We start from the raw sequence: 14,472 nt of genomic DNA on the forward strand, positions 1-14,472 counted from the left end.
TCTGGCTCTCGAGGTCAAGGAAATGGCAAGTACACTGGCCTGGAGTGAGAGAGAGCTGGTTTAATACAAGCTTGACTCAGCATAAAAGGTACTGAAAAAGTTTGGACAATAAGATTCTTAGGTTCCTTTGCATCTAAAATACTGCTCACATTATTCTTCCAAAGTCAGAGCTTCAAAGGTGAGTTTTAAAAGGCCTTTATCACTAGTATTTTCAAATATATCATAGAAACAGTAAACATTAAAAACAAATTTTTAAGTGCAAAGCTTAAAACACACTTAAGATGACTACCTCAGTAAAAAATAAAATTTCATGATGTTATAAAAATGATCCTTTTTAACTGGGAAATAATTTTGTAATTTTAACGCTTTAAGTATGCTCTGTCATTTGTATCCACAGTAGTCCCTCCACATAAATTCTGAAGATCAAATTCTTACCTAACAAATGTATAATGAAAAATTCTTACCACTACACAAAAGCAATGTTTCATTTTGTCCACATTGGTTACTTATTATTCTACTCAATATCTTTCAGCCACTTCAAATTGCATGAGTTATACTGACAAAGAATATTACTGTATTAAACCATTTGATATGGACCATTGTACACTAGATACCTGAACTAAAATCATTTGAACTTCTAAAAACAAAAGCTAAAAAATGAGCTATAACTTAGATGTCTATTTTTAAACATTTAAATGCTATCTTAAAAATCCTCTTTCTTTAATTTACTTAAGTCTACACATTGTGTATATATTACACAGGTTTCACTGTGTATAATTATTTGAAGTATCCCTTTGGCAGTGTTTTTCTTTGCCTTACATTTAATGGAGAATGTGATAAAATTCATTCTAAATACTCTGTGGATTACTTGATGGTTAGTATTGCTCATTTGGTGTTCCATGGAAAAGTAAAAATTGATATCTCTTCTGTAACAGGGCTTCCCTGATAGCTCAGCTGGTAAAGAATCCGACTGCGATTCAGGAGATCCTGGTTCGATTCCTGGGTTGGGAAGATCCCCTGGAGAAGGGAAAGGTTACCCACTCCAGTATTCTGGCCTGGAGAATTCCATGGACTGTATAGTCCATGGGGTCGCAAAGAGTCGGACACGACTGAGCAACTCAAAAAAAAAAAATTCTGTAACAATTTTGAAACAGACATTCTACAGAAAGCTAAGAGGTGAATAGCCAAAAGATTTCTATACTAAGTCCTCCTTGATAAACAAATATTAATTAATAAATATTGTGTTGGTATATATTAATTGATAAAGTGCAATGAAAGCTTATATATAGCAATTCTTTTTAAAAATGCACGTAGAGAGAGCTAACTGACAGAAGGTTGACAAATATTTGTTGTCTAAATTCATCATTTTCTTTCTTCTCATATAATTATGTTGCTAAAATAATACTGGTTATGTTGCTGAAATTAAAAGAACTATTTCTAAGCAATGCCTACATTGTAGGTTATCCTTGATCCCCACTCCCCCACTACTGACACACACATACAGTGTCTAACCGGGAGCCCATTTCTTTCAGCAGCTTGTGTGACACTCTGATTTACAAGCATTTTGGAATCAAATCCAACATGTACCTAGACTTAGAGATGCATTCCCATTTTATTGTTCCCAAATTACAGAACTTCCACAGTTGCCTTTGCATTTATGATTGAACCAACAGGTGTTTGGAAGAAACATTTAGTACAAATCATTACAGAGCTCTCTCCTTCAATATGTATTGAGCAGGATCAGCAATACGCAGTGACGAGTTCCAGCCAGGCTTCACTAGCCCTTGCTGAGATGCTCTCTGTGGACTGGGGATGGTAGAGGAAAAAGGGTGGACTCACTGATCTCTGTCGCTATCACTGTGATGTTGTGCCACAGCAGTGTTTCTCGGTCAAGAAGTTTCGATGTAAAGATTGAACCATTTCCAGAATCGATGTTGAATATTCTGTCCATATCTGTGTGTCGATCGACAGAATACCTGAAAATGCAGAGTAGAATTTAGGAAGGTTTTCTTTGTATTTGTTATTTTTACATCCTAAAACTATTCCGGAATATCGGTTACATGAAATTTTTTGTACCTTTAGCACATATTTAAAAATCTGTAACTTAACACTGATGCTTGAACTATGGTGTTGGAGAAGGCTCTTGAGAGTCCCTTGGAATGCAAGGAGATCAAACCAGTCCACCCTAAGGGAAATCAATCCTGAATATTCACTGGAAGGAGTGATGCTAATGCTGAAACTCCAATACTTTGGCCACTGGATGCGAAGAACTGACTCATTGGAAAAGACCCTGATGCTGGGAAAGATTGAAGGCAGGAGGAAAAGGGGATGACAGAGGATGAGATGCTTGGATGGCATCACCAACTCAATGGACATGAATTTAAGCAAGCTCCAGGAGTTGGTGATGGACAGGGAAGCCTGGTGTGCTGCAGTCCATGGGATCGCAAAGAGTCGGACACAACTGAGTGACTGAACTGAACTGAACTGAACATTAAGGAAGATATTCTGAGAAATTACTGCTTTACAGTTGAGGTCTTAATACAACCCAGTAGACAAGTTGTATGATTTTTGAGTATCATCACCAAATTTTTTTAAATGTAATTTGGATCAAGTTTATATACTAATTGTTATGATTTAGCTTTTTAGATCTTTAGAACTTTAACATGTGTGTGTGCATAAGTAGGATTATTGGCTATTTTTCTATTACTCATTTTTATTTTAAAAATCATTTTGTTGAAAAAGCAAAAGATGGTAAATGTGGCTGAGGTTAGTGAGGCTGGAGAGGGAGTTAGGAGATAGGCTTGGAAAGAGATTCACAGTTGGGACTGTAGAGGGATGGGCTGGCCATGGGAATGGGTTGGAGTTTATTTGAACTTGATGTAGATCTTCCAACGGATTTTATGCAGAGGAGTGTCACTGTCCAACTCATGCTTAATAAAGATCACTGGCTGAATTAGGAGAATGGTTGGATGGTGATATTACAAATGATAGGCATGAAGAAGAGGATTTGGGGAAGGTCAGTTTTGACATGTTGAGGCTGAGGTGCCTTAGGAAAGTCCAGGAAGCTCAAGATAAACATTTGGACTGACAATCTGGATTTTCTAGTCAATTGTCTAAGAAGAGAAGAGGGAAAAATGCGAGGAACTGAGTTGCTTAAAGGATGAACAGGAACAGAGACCCACAGGGACTAGAACAGTGCCTACAGCAGAGTAAGAATTTGATACATATTTAAAAAGGAGGGTTTGGAGAAGTCAAGGAAAACCAAGAGGTGTTTTAGAAACCAAAAAGGACAGTCTTCAACACTGAAATTCATGGAGGAGGAGTAGACTTTGAGAAATGCTATCTTCTTTATAAATTTATCACTAGCTTCTGGAATAGCCATAAGTAAGAGGAAAATATATAATACACCCTGTTTTATAGAGGATTCCTAAAGAGAAAACTCAGAAAAAAGTTGATATGTGAAGGCTATTAGGAACAAAAAAGTTGCCCGTTTCAGCTGCATTCTCAAAATGTACATCATGATAGGAGATTTTAAGATGTCAGCTCAGTAGAAATATATTTTAAGTAAATGTCTTACCTAGTCATACATGTGTGGAATTATTATGCATTTAAAAAAAAATTTGTTACTAACTTGTAAATAGTGTACTATATTCTAAGATTCTATTTCAATTATTTTGTTTTAAAGTACTACTAGTGAATAATAATAAACAATATATGTTATCCTAATAAAATCTCTTTTCATCATCTAGCAGATGTCTGAAAAATAGATATTCAATTATTGTAGGGTATTTAAACCTGATTTTAAAGAGAATTAATGAAGTTCACAATGGATACATATATATCAAGCTGGAATTTTAGTTTCAGTTTATATAAATCTAGATTTATAAGATTATATAAATTATAAGATTATATAAATCTTATTATCAAAAGTATTGAAACAGATGAAAGAGCTATTGTTTTGTCATTTATGTCATGAATCAGCATTTATTAAGAATTTAATCAATTGCAATGAACTTGTTTGATCACCTTTCTTCATTTTTAATTTGAAGAGGACAAATATTTATAGGACATTATTACCAAAAAGGAAGTCTCAGTATTCATAGCCTTTGTAAGGAATTTAATTATTTTCTACAAATATATATTTTTCTTTCATGAAAAATGTCAAGCTTAAGACATGCTGCTTATTGCTTTTATAAGCTCTAACAGTTATACACAGCAGAAATCTTTTCTTGTTCTGTCTCTTTCCTTCCTGCTATGGTTTTAAGTTTTACAAGTAACCATATTTTCCAATCAAACTTTGAAATAAAGGGTGAGGAAGTTTTAGTTGAAGGTGGCTTTTCATTTTATTTATTTACTTGCTTAATTTTTTTGGCCAGGCATGTGGCATGTAAGATCTTAGTTCCCCAACCAGGGATCAAACCCATGACCCCTGCAGTAGAAGTATAGAGTCTTAACCATTGAACTGCCAGGGAAGTCCTAAAGGTGGCTTTTGATTTTAAAGAGAGAGGACTATTTAGGAAATATCATAATTCTGTATTATTTTCTTTCCTTAATTGGGGGACTTAAAAATCATTAGAAGACCTAAAATGTCTACGTTGTTTAGGAAAGTGACTCACTTGAGCCACACAAAGCCTCATTTGTTTGTTGTTTTTCTTTCCAAAGTAATTTCTACTTATATTCAGAAATTTACTGTCAGTCATATTAATTGTCATAATAACTGGTAAGGAAAAAGGTAATCAATTCTTCATGATTAGAGTGGATCATTCTGCTAGGTACCTCCTTTTTTCCCCTCGAACTTTATTGTATTCTGTGATTCAATAATTTGTCTTATGTATCCTGAAGGGGGCTTTGTGGGTCAGGAAAAGATGATGTATTTGCATGTAAAATTTTCAGAATAAGTATTCAGAGTGACATTTTATGACTTCCATGTAAATCAAAGGACACGTGATATAAAGTTGTTGAAAGAAAATTATTTTATGTGACTAAAGAAGTAAAGCGGAGAAGGCAATGGCACCCCACTCCAGTACTCTTGCCTGGAAAATCCCATGGACAGAGGAGCCTGGTAGGCTGCAGTCCGTGGGGTTGCGAAGAGTCGGATACGACTGAGCAACTTCACTTTCACTTTTCACTTTAATGCATTGGAGAAGGAAATGGCAACCCACTCTAGTGTTCTTGCCTGGAGAATCTGAGGGACGGGGGAGCCTGGTGGGCTGCCGTCCATTGGGTCACACAGAGTCGGACACGACTGAAGCGATTTAGCAGCAGCAGCAAAGAAGTAAAGATTTGTGCTAAAATAATGATAAATTAACATTTGGGAAAGAATTCTCTAGTATTAATTATACTTAAGATGGCATCTAACACTTAATTGTTCCATATTTATGTCTTGAATAACCAAAAACTATATATGGTTGTACTTTCTGAATATAAGAATCAGTTATAATTCTCCTATATAAGAAACCACTGGAACATACATCTATGTACCAATGTATCTATATATATTTTTATCTTTCAATCTATGTCCGTACATGAAATCCATATGTACCAGAGAAAGACTGGCAGAAAAAATCTTAAAATTAGTTGACAGCCAACCTAGCTTCTGACAAGCTAACTACTTCCTATAATGAAACAAATACAATGGGTAAAAGTGGTATGTGGTATAAAAGTAAAACAGATACAAAAATGCAGCCTAAATTCCCAGAAGACATTATCTCTTTCATTAAAAATATTTTGACTGATCAAAGAGGTAATCAAAGTTCGTATTTATAAACTTCCAGCATTAGCCCATTTAAATTGGCCTTGATATTGACTTACTACGATTGTTTTCTTATGCAGCACACAAACTTTGAGTAAAAGCACGTTGTGAAAGTACTCAAGGTTATTCCTGTTGTGTAAGCAAAGGCCATCGTTTAAGTTCCTTGTTGCGTGTGTGCTGCGTGCTGCGTACTAGGTTGTTTCACTTGTGTCCCACTCTTTGAGACCTCATGGACTGTAGCCCTCCGGGCTCCTCTGTTCATGGGATTCTCAAGGCAAGAATACTGGAGTGGGTTGCCATGCCTCCTCCAGGAGATCTTCTGACCCAGTGATCGAACCCATGTCTGGTATGTCTCCTGCATTGGCAGGTGGGTTCTTTACCACTAGCATTCCCCGAGAAGCCCATTTTCCTTATTAATAATGTTAAATGTATATGGAGGAGCCCTTGACCCATGAGCTCTCATGTGGCTACTCTGGGTTGCCCATCATGCAATCCAAGGAGATATTCCAGTAGAATGATAAAACAAGAAAGTCTCTTTTCCCAAATATTTAAAATTATTCTCTGAAAATAAGCCAGGCATTTCTGTGTTTTAGTTGTGGGACTTGCCATGAGATTTCATTTGAACAAAGGGCTCAGTGGCTGAAAAGTTAGGAAACAACTGCCTTAGAACCTCAAAGTCTTTCATCTGCAAAAAAAATATTCTTCACACAACAACCAATGCGATCCATTTAGACAGTAGTTTTGGATTAGTTAAGTCTGCTCAAAGCTTGCCAGTGGCTTCTTACCTCAATCAGAATAAAATACAGTGGTTACTGCTGCTACTGCTGCTGCTAAGTCACTTCAGTCGTGTCCGACTCTGTGCAACCCCATAGATGGCAGCACAGCAGGCTCCCCCGTCCCTGGGATTCTCCAGGCAAGAACACTGGAGTGGGTTGCCATTTCCTTCTCCAATGCATGAAAGTGAAAAGTGAAAGTGAAGTTGCTCAGTCGTGTCCGACTCTTCGGGACCCCATGGACTGTAGCCTACCAGGCTCCTCCATCCATGGGATTTTCCAGGCAAGAGTACTGGAGTGGGTTGCCATTTCCTTCTAGGGCCCACAAATCCCAGTAGGACCTGCCTCGCTCACCACCTACCGAACCTCTGTTGCCTGATACCTGATACCATAATTTCTCTTCATCTGCGACTGCTCTCAGCTTGGCCGGCCTCTCCTCCCATATGCCAGGCAAGCTCTGATATCAGATCCTCCCCTTGCTTTTCCCTCTTCTTGGCACCTTCTTCCCCAAGATATTAGTGTGGTTCATCCCTTCCTTTCATTCAAAGCTTTACTCAAATGATTTCCAGCAAGGCCAGGCCTGACTGCACTAAGATAGTATCCAGATGCCCTTTGTGTTCTTTCTTTCTTTTGGCCATGCCACACAGCATGGGGAATCTTAGTTCCCTGACCAGGGATTGAACCCAAGCCCACTGCATTGGAAGCATGGAGTCTTAACCACTGGACTGCCAGGGAAATCCCACCCTTTGTTTTCTCTGTCTTATTTTGCTGCTTACACTTTAGTGTCACCTGACATATCACAGGGCTTCCCTGGTGGCTCAAACAGTAAAAAATCTGCCTGCAATTCAGGAGACCCAGGTTCAGTCCCTGGGTTGGGAAGATACCCTGGAGAAGGGGATGGCAACCCACTCCAGTATTCTTGCCTGGAGAATTCTATAGACAGAGGAGCCTGACAGGCTACAGTTGGACATGACTGAGCAACTAACATTGTCACATATTTATTGTTTGCTTATTTCTGTCTTCCCCAGTTAGAATGCAAGCTCCCTGCAATCAGGACTGGGTACTATTCTCACTCATATCCCTAGTGCCTGGAACAAGCCTGGCACATGGCAAGTGCCCTGAGCAGAAATTTTTGGATTCACTGGCACAACTTCTCAGCCTGCTTACTTTCTTCACGGGGAATAATAGACTCAATACTATTCTGGTTTAGCTCTTTTCTCAGTCAACTAAGCTATGGGTAAAGGCTTGAAGCTGTGGATTCCAGTGCTTTTGTGATAAGATTCTAGCATACTTAAGCAATGATGGTCTCAAAGAGCCATGAGGCCTTCTTACAATGTAATTTACAGTGAAGATGTACAGGGAAAATAGAGCTTGCTTACTTGGTAGATATTTGGACTCAACTCTATTAATTTCCCCATGATTTCCCAGACATATATCATGAAACTGTGCTTGTTTTTATCCATGTCTGCAAAAGGAAAAAAATTACGCATCCAAATGGAGCATAATTCTGCCTGTAAGTGTTATATGGTAGATTCTTCCACACTCGAAAAACAGACTTTCAAGCCTAGTGCCTTTTTTGTTAAAAGTGCTTCCTCCACCAACTTTGACAAATCTAAGACCTGAGAAGAAATCCCAGCCCATTCAACTGCATTACCTTGTACCACTCCCATATAAGCAATAAACTCCTTACAGCTCATTTTATGCCTTCCTCCCAAGTTAAAAATATAATTTTGGGGGCTGACTGAAGGTATACGGATCTTAGTTCCCCAACCAGAGATCGAACCCATTCCCTCTGCAGTGGGAGGGCAGAATCTTAGCCACTGAACCACCAGGGCAATCCCCAAATGTTGAGTTTTTAAGGTTTATTTAGTTGCTAAAATAATATTTTATATTGTGCAAGAAGTGTAAAGGTAGTAAAAATACTTTAAAGTAGTTTTTAAAGGAAGATACAACTAATTGGAAAAAAGGATTCATCCTTTCCAATTTGCAAGTGAATATTTGAATTTAAATCAACAAACTTATGGAAGAGACATGTCACAGAAGTGTGCTTACTTGACAGGGTTCCTGGCAGCATCTGGGTCTTGGGCTGTGACCGAGCCTATTGTCGTATTTATCTGAGCGTCTTCTCTTATTTGCAGGATGTAGGCCAGTTTGCTGAAAACAGGCGGCTCATCTACATCTTCCACCATAATTCTCACCGTGGCTGAATCTTTGAATGGACCCAGGTAGAGAAAGCGGGGTTCAACATGAGGATTGGAGGCTTCCACTTTGAGGGTGTACACTTTCTTCTTTTCAAAGTCCAAGAGCTTGTGGGAAGTGAGGGGAGGAAGAAATGACATATTTAAAGCAGTCAAGACACAGAAAGTCAAGACATGAGCCATTTTTAATGCAAACCACTGATAAATGAATGTGATCATATTGCTTTGAGACATTACTACACAGCATAATGTTGGGAAAAGACATGGGAGTTCAGATGCCACCAATCCTGATGAAATTGTGGGCAGAAATCATGCACCAGGAATGAAAGTTTATGATGGGCAGGAGAGGGCACCTAGAAGCAGGAGAGAACCTAAAGAGGCCCCTTTTATAAAAGTCCTTATATCTGACTATCAGAAGCCACACCAGGGGCAGGTTGGCAAATACGTAGAAGAGTATTCTGTGTCAGATGTTATCACATTTGGCTTTAACTGAACAGTCACTGAATGTTTAAAATTTGTCAAAGAACTTTCCTGGTGGTCCAGTGGTTAAGACTGTGCTTCCAATATAGGGGCATGTGTTCGATCCCTGGTGGAGGAACTAAGATCAGAGCTAGGATGGAGAGCTGCTGGTTTGCAGCCTAATTTTCTATTCCTTGTTTAGATAAAATAGATTAAAAAAATTTTTTTGTTTGTTTTTGGGATGAGGTGTTAAAATATTCCAAGTGATATCCAGATAAGGGCATCTGGCTAATTACTTGCCAAAGAAAGCAATGATCATTGTTGTCAGAGGTCTGTAGGAGAAGTTATCTCTGCTTCTGGAGACATAGTGAACCCAAATGCTTATTGCTGACTTTTAGTTTTAGATGATAATATGACAAGGCTCACTAGAAACACAATTAATCAAGATGTTAGTGAATGTGATTTAGTCGGCTAGGCAAAATTTCAGCATGAATCTGATAAGGCACCAAGAAAATTAAAAAGGTTAATGCACACTAATGGGCTTCCTAATTATATTATAGTATAAAACATTGATCTGAATGTCACTGAAACATGTTTTATTGTGTTCCCAGATATTAAGACATACAATCCAAAGCTTAAGAGGAAAATTTTTCTTCTTGTTTGCATCCACCTATGCTTATATTTACCAGCAAATAAAACATTACACCAAAGGAGAGAGAAAATATGACACCATACACGACAAAAGTGAACTCATTAAACACAGTAACCAAAATTAATATTATTTTTAGCTTTGAAGCACACAGTTTATTGATTTTTAATTTTTAATTTTTGCCACTTTTTGGTGTACTGCTCCATGACAATTTTGCGGGTAAATAGGTACATAGGGGACAAATAAGAATTCAGAACATAAAGTTTTCGTGTGCATGTTCCAAAGTAGTGATTACATAGGAGAAAAATAGGAATTCAGAATACAAAATCTTAATTATTGCATTTCAAAAAGTAGCTAAAGAGCTTGCAGGAAATTCTGTTACTTTATTTCTGTGGTCTTTCTATAGCTTCTCTCTTTAATTCAAACCATCTCTGTCACTGCTTGTCTTACTCCTTTCCTTCAAAGCATGTAGTGGAATTTGTAGTTCTATGTGTTTCTTTGTTCATTTGCTTTCTTGTCCATAAGAGCAGTTCCCTGAGAGCAGAGACCATCTTGTTGAATGTACTATTGCATCTCCAACATTCAAATGGTGTCTGTTTTAAAATTTATTCTTCAGTTATACTACTTATTCATGTATTTTTATGTGTTTCATTTGTTTATGCTATTTACTTAGGAACTTTTCAATACAAATTTATTAAAAAGTATAGAATTAATGAATGCATAAGATTATTGAGAACTCCTGAAAGCCAACCAAAGAACTCTTACTGTAATTAGACTAGGTCTTTAAAAAAATTGGGCAGCCCAGTGATGCTAGTGGTAAAGAACCCATCAGTCAACGCAGGTGATGTAAGAGACACGGATTCAGTCAGTGGGTTGGGAAGATTCCCTTGAGATGGGAATGGCAACCTACTCCAGTATTCTTGCCTGGAAAATCCCATGGACAGAGGAGCCTGGTGGGCTACAGTCCATGGGTTCACAAAGAGTAGGACACGACTGAAGCATCTTAGCATGTGTGCAATGCAGGCAACACTCTTACTCTTAAAAAAATTAATAAGCAAGACTTGAGAGGAATGTTCATGTGAGATGTAATTGCCCCCAGTTACTTGGGGACCAGAGAAAAATAAATGCTTTCATTTGCATAGTATTTTTAAAAAATGAATTACCTTTTTGACGGTTATAATCCCTTCCTGAGTTTCCTGATCGGTGATGACATCAAACATGTCCAGCCCCTCTCCCTCTGTAATGCTGTACTCGATTTCAGCATTTTCTCCCACGTCGGCATCGCTGGCTTTGATCCTGCCAATTGGTGTGCCCGGTGGAGAAGATTCAGGAGTTTTAAACTGATATGTACCTATTAATTACCAGACAGATAAAGTCAAACACAGACTAATTACGCCTCATCATAATAAAAACGAAACCCACTTTCTAGCAGTTTGTTCAGATAGTACCATGGATGCAGGCAGATTTGTGCTTTCCTTAAAATCATTAATGGTGCCCTTGTCTCTTTAATGTTTTTACTTTCATGGTTGTTAAGAATATTTCTTCTATTTCATGACTTGTCTCTTGGCAAAGGGAAAACACTTCTTGTCCTGTAAGTAGGCTTCCAAGTTTATGGTGTGATTGTGAGAAAGCCTGAACTGTTAGAGGAGGGTGCAGTAATCTAGCAGAAAGAATAGAAAAGAATTTAACCTGAACTGAGACTTTAAGCCAGTTACTAGGTATTCTTTGAGAATTCTTTCTGTCATTGCTAATAGTAACTGAAGGTGAAAACAAATTATAGCACTTCAGAGAATGTATCCAAGTAGAGATGAGATTCCTTCACTCATATGTGGAGCTGGTTTAGTTGCATTTAAGGATATAGATAAATACATTGAGGAATAAAGCTCTGAAAATTTTTCTAGGTTTGACTGATTTTTTTTCCTTTAAATATTAGTGTCCTTTTTATACATGGATCGCTCCCATTCTTGTATTTATACTACTGATTAAAAACTTTATTATATAGACATACACTTTTCTTATGTCTTCATGTTGGAAAATTAGTCAAAGGAGACTACTTGTGAGTTTCAGTTCAAGTATGCCAGGCTAGCAGGTCCTTAGCACCACCCTCCACCCCAAAATAGCAAAACAAAAGTTATCCTACTCTCACACATTACATTTTACCCACCATTTACACAAATTGCCTTGGAAAGAAAATTTACACTATGACACTACTAAAGTGTGAAAGTCGCTCAGTCGTTTCGACTCTTTGTGACCCCATGGACTATACAGTCCATGGAATTCTCCAGGCCAGAATACTGGAGTGGGTAGCTTTTCCCTTCTCCAGAGGATCTTCCCAACCCAGGGATCAAAACCAGGTCTCCCACATTGCAAGCAGATTCTTTACCAACTGAGCTATCAGGGAAGCCCACTAAAGTATAGTACTTTAATAATATTTAATTCACTAAGTATTGAGCTCATTCTTGATAAGATGATAGAAGAGGCCAGTTTTATCATGAGGGAAGTGGAAGTGTACTTGGGTGCCTCCAATCTCTTCCTGTATTCTCCTATCCCTCACCTTGGGACATTATGCAGAAAGGAGCACAGTTTATTCTCGGAGAGAGTGCAGAGGGGGACGTCCCCTGGTAACAAGCTTTGGGTAAATCCTCCTGCTCGCCTTCTCCAAGCCATCCCCACATAGAAAAGAGGTTTTGGGAGAAAGTGTTGGTGATCTTGATTTTTTCATGTCAGGCTCCTGAATGGATGTTTTAGGGTTCATAAAAACTTTCTTCTGCCCATTAAATCAGAAATCAGTTAGCTATTCTGTTTTTGCATTTAGCTAAAAGGAGATCCAACCAGTCCATTCTAAAGGAGATCAGTCCTGGGTGTTCTTTGGAAGGAATGATGCTAAAGCTGAAACTCCAGTACTTTGGCCACCTCATGCAAAGAGTTGACTCATTGGAAAAGACTCTGATGCTGGGAGGGATTGGGGGCAGGAGGAGAAGGGGATGACAGAGGATGAGATGGCTGGATGGCATCACCGACTTGATGGACGTGAGTTTGAGTGAACTCCGGGAGTTGGTGATGGACAGGAAGGCCTGGCGTGCTGCAATTCATGGGGTTACAAAGAGTCAGACATGACTGAGTGACTGAACTGAACTGAACTATGATTAAATACTTGAAAAAAGTAGATGGTATGGAGATTCCTTAAAAAACTAGGAATAAAACCACCATATGACCCAGCAATCCCATTTGTAGGCATATACCCCAGGGAAACCAAAATTGAAATAGACACGTGTATCCCATTGTTCATTGCAGTACTATTTACAACAGCTAGAACATGGAAGCAACCTAGATGTCCATCGACAGATGAATGGATAAAGAAGCTGTGGTACATATACACAATGGAGTATTACTGAGCCATAAAAAGGAACACATTTGAGTCAGTTCTAATGAGGTGGATGAACCTAAAACCTGTTATACAGAGTGAAGTAAGTCAGAAAGAGGAAGATAAAGATCATATTCTAACGCATATATATAGAATCTAGAAAAATGGTACTGAAGAATTTATTTACAGGGCAGCAATGGAGAAACAGACATAGAAAATTGACTTATGGACATGAGGAGAAGGGAGGAGAGGGTGAGATGTATGGAAAGAGTAACATGGAAACTCACATTACCGTATATAAAATAGATAGCCAATGGGAATTTGCTGTATGACTCAGGAAACTCAAACAGGGGTTCTGTATCGATGTAGAGGGGTGGGATGGGGAGGAAGATGGTAGGGAGATTCAAAAGGGAGGGGATATATGTATATCTATGACTGATTCATGTTGAGGTTTGATAGAAAACAAAATTCTGTAAAGCAATTATCCTTCAATAAAAAATAATTTTTTTTAAAAAAGTAAAGAAAATATAAGTATTTCTTGTTGATCCATGTGTATCTCCATTATAAAAGAAGCTCTTAATCAGTTGACTGGCTTTAAAAAAACGGCCACATTTGAGTAAGTAGGTTTTGTACTTAATGATGGGCAACTATTTTCTCCTAGAAGAAGGGATTCAGGTATTACATAGTTTTCTCCAGTGGCTCAGACAGTAAAGAATCTGCCTGCAATGCAGGAGACCTGGATTCGATCCCTGGGTTGGGAAGATCCCCTGGAGAAGGGAAGAGTACCCACTCCAGTATTCTGGACTGGAGAATTCCATGGACTGTGTAGTCCATGGGGTTGCAAAGATTCGGACATGACTTTGACTTATGGTCAGAAAGGAATTTTGATGTTGGAAGAAAAATGACATGAAAACCAGTACCTCCTGAGGTCTATAAGTGAAAAGGTCAAGTGTATTGCTTTAAGAGTGGGCACTTATCTTCCTTCATCTTCCATCTTATCTAATCATGATTGTTAAAAATTTTAGAAATGACTTTTGGTAACTCAGTTAACCATAATGTGGAAAACTATTTATGAGCACAAATGGTTTAAGTACATAGTTATTTCTACAGTTTTATTTTTAGAAACAGTAAAATGATAAATCCTCCCCTTGCAAAGACTTAAAGGAGATTATATGCCTGATTAAATTCACAAAGTATACAGTTGATTTCTTCCTAACAAATAGCAGCATGCTTGTAAACATATGTTCTGCAGAAGCATATTTATGTCTGTAGTAGTC

The 14,472-nt window shown here is 38.1% G+C and overlaps 1 protein-coding gene across 3 annotated transcripts in view; it reads right to left on the reverse strand.

The window, feature by feature from the left end:
* Positions 1-14,472, reverse strand: part of CDH6 (cadherin 6) — a 150,471-nt gene that overhangs the window by 14,827 nt on the left and 121,172 nt on the right. For all 3 annotated transcript variants that reach the window (XM_027520098.1, XM_027520099.1, XM_027520101.1), the window contains exons 6-8: positions 10,995-11,182; positions 8,578-8,831; positions 1,840-1,976 (exon numbers count right to left, since the gene is read on the reverse strand). In XM_027520098.1, coding sequence (XP_027375899.1) covers positions 1,840-1,976; positions 8,578-8,831; positions 10,995-11,182 — 579 coding nt within the window. The remainder of the gene's footprint in view (positions 1-1,839; positions 1,977-8,577; positions 8,832-10,994; positions 11,183-14,472) is intronic.

The sequence above is a fragment of the Bos indicus x Bos taurus genome, chromosome 20 (assembly GCF_003369695.1).
Source record: "Bos indicus x Bos taurus breed Angus x Brahman F1 hybrid chromosome 20, Bos_hybrid_MaternalHap_v2.0, whole genome shotgun sequence".
Lineage (NCBI taxonomy): Eukaryota > Metazoa > Chordata > Mammalia > Artiodactyla > Bovidae > Bos > Bos indicus x Bos taurus.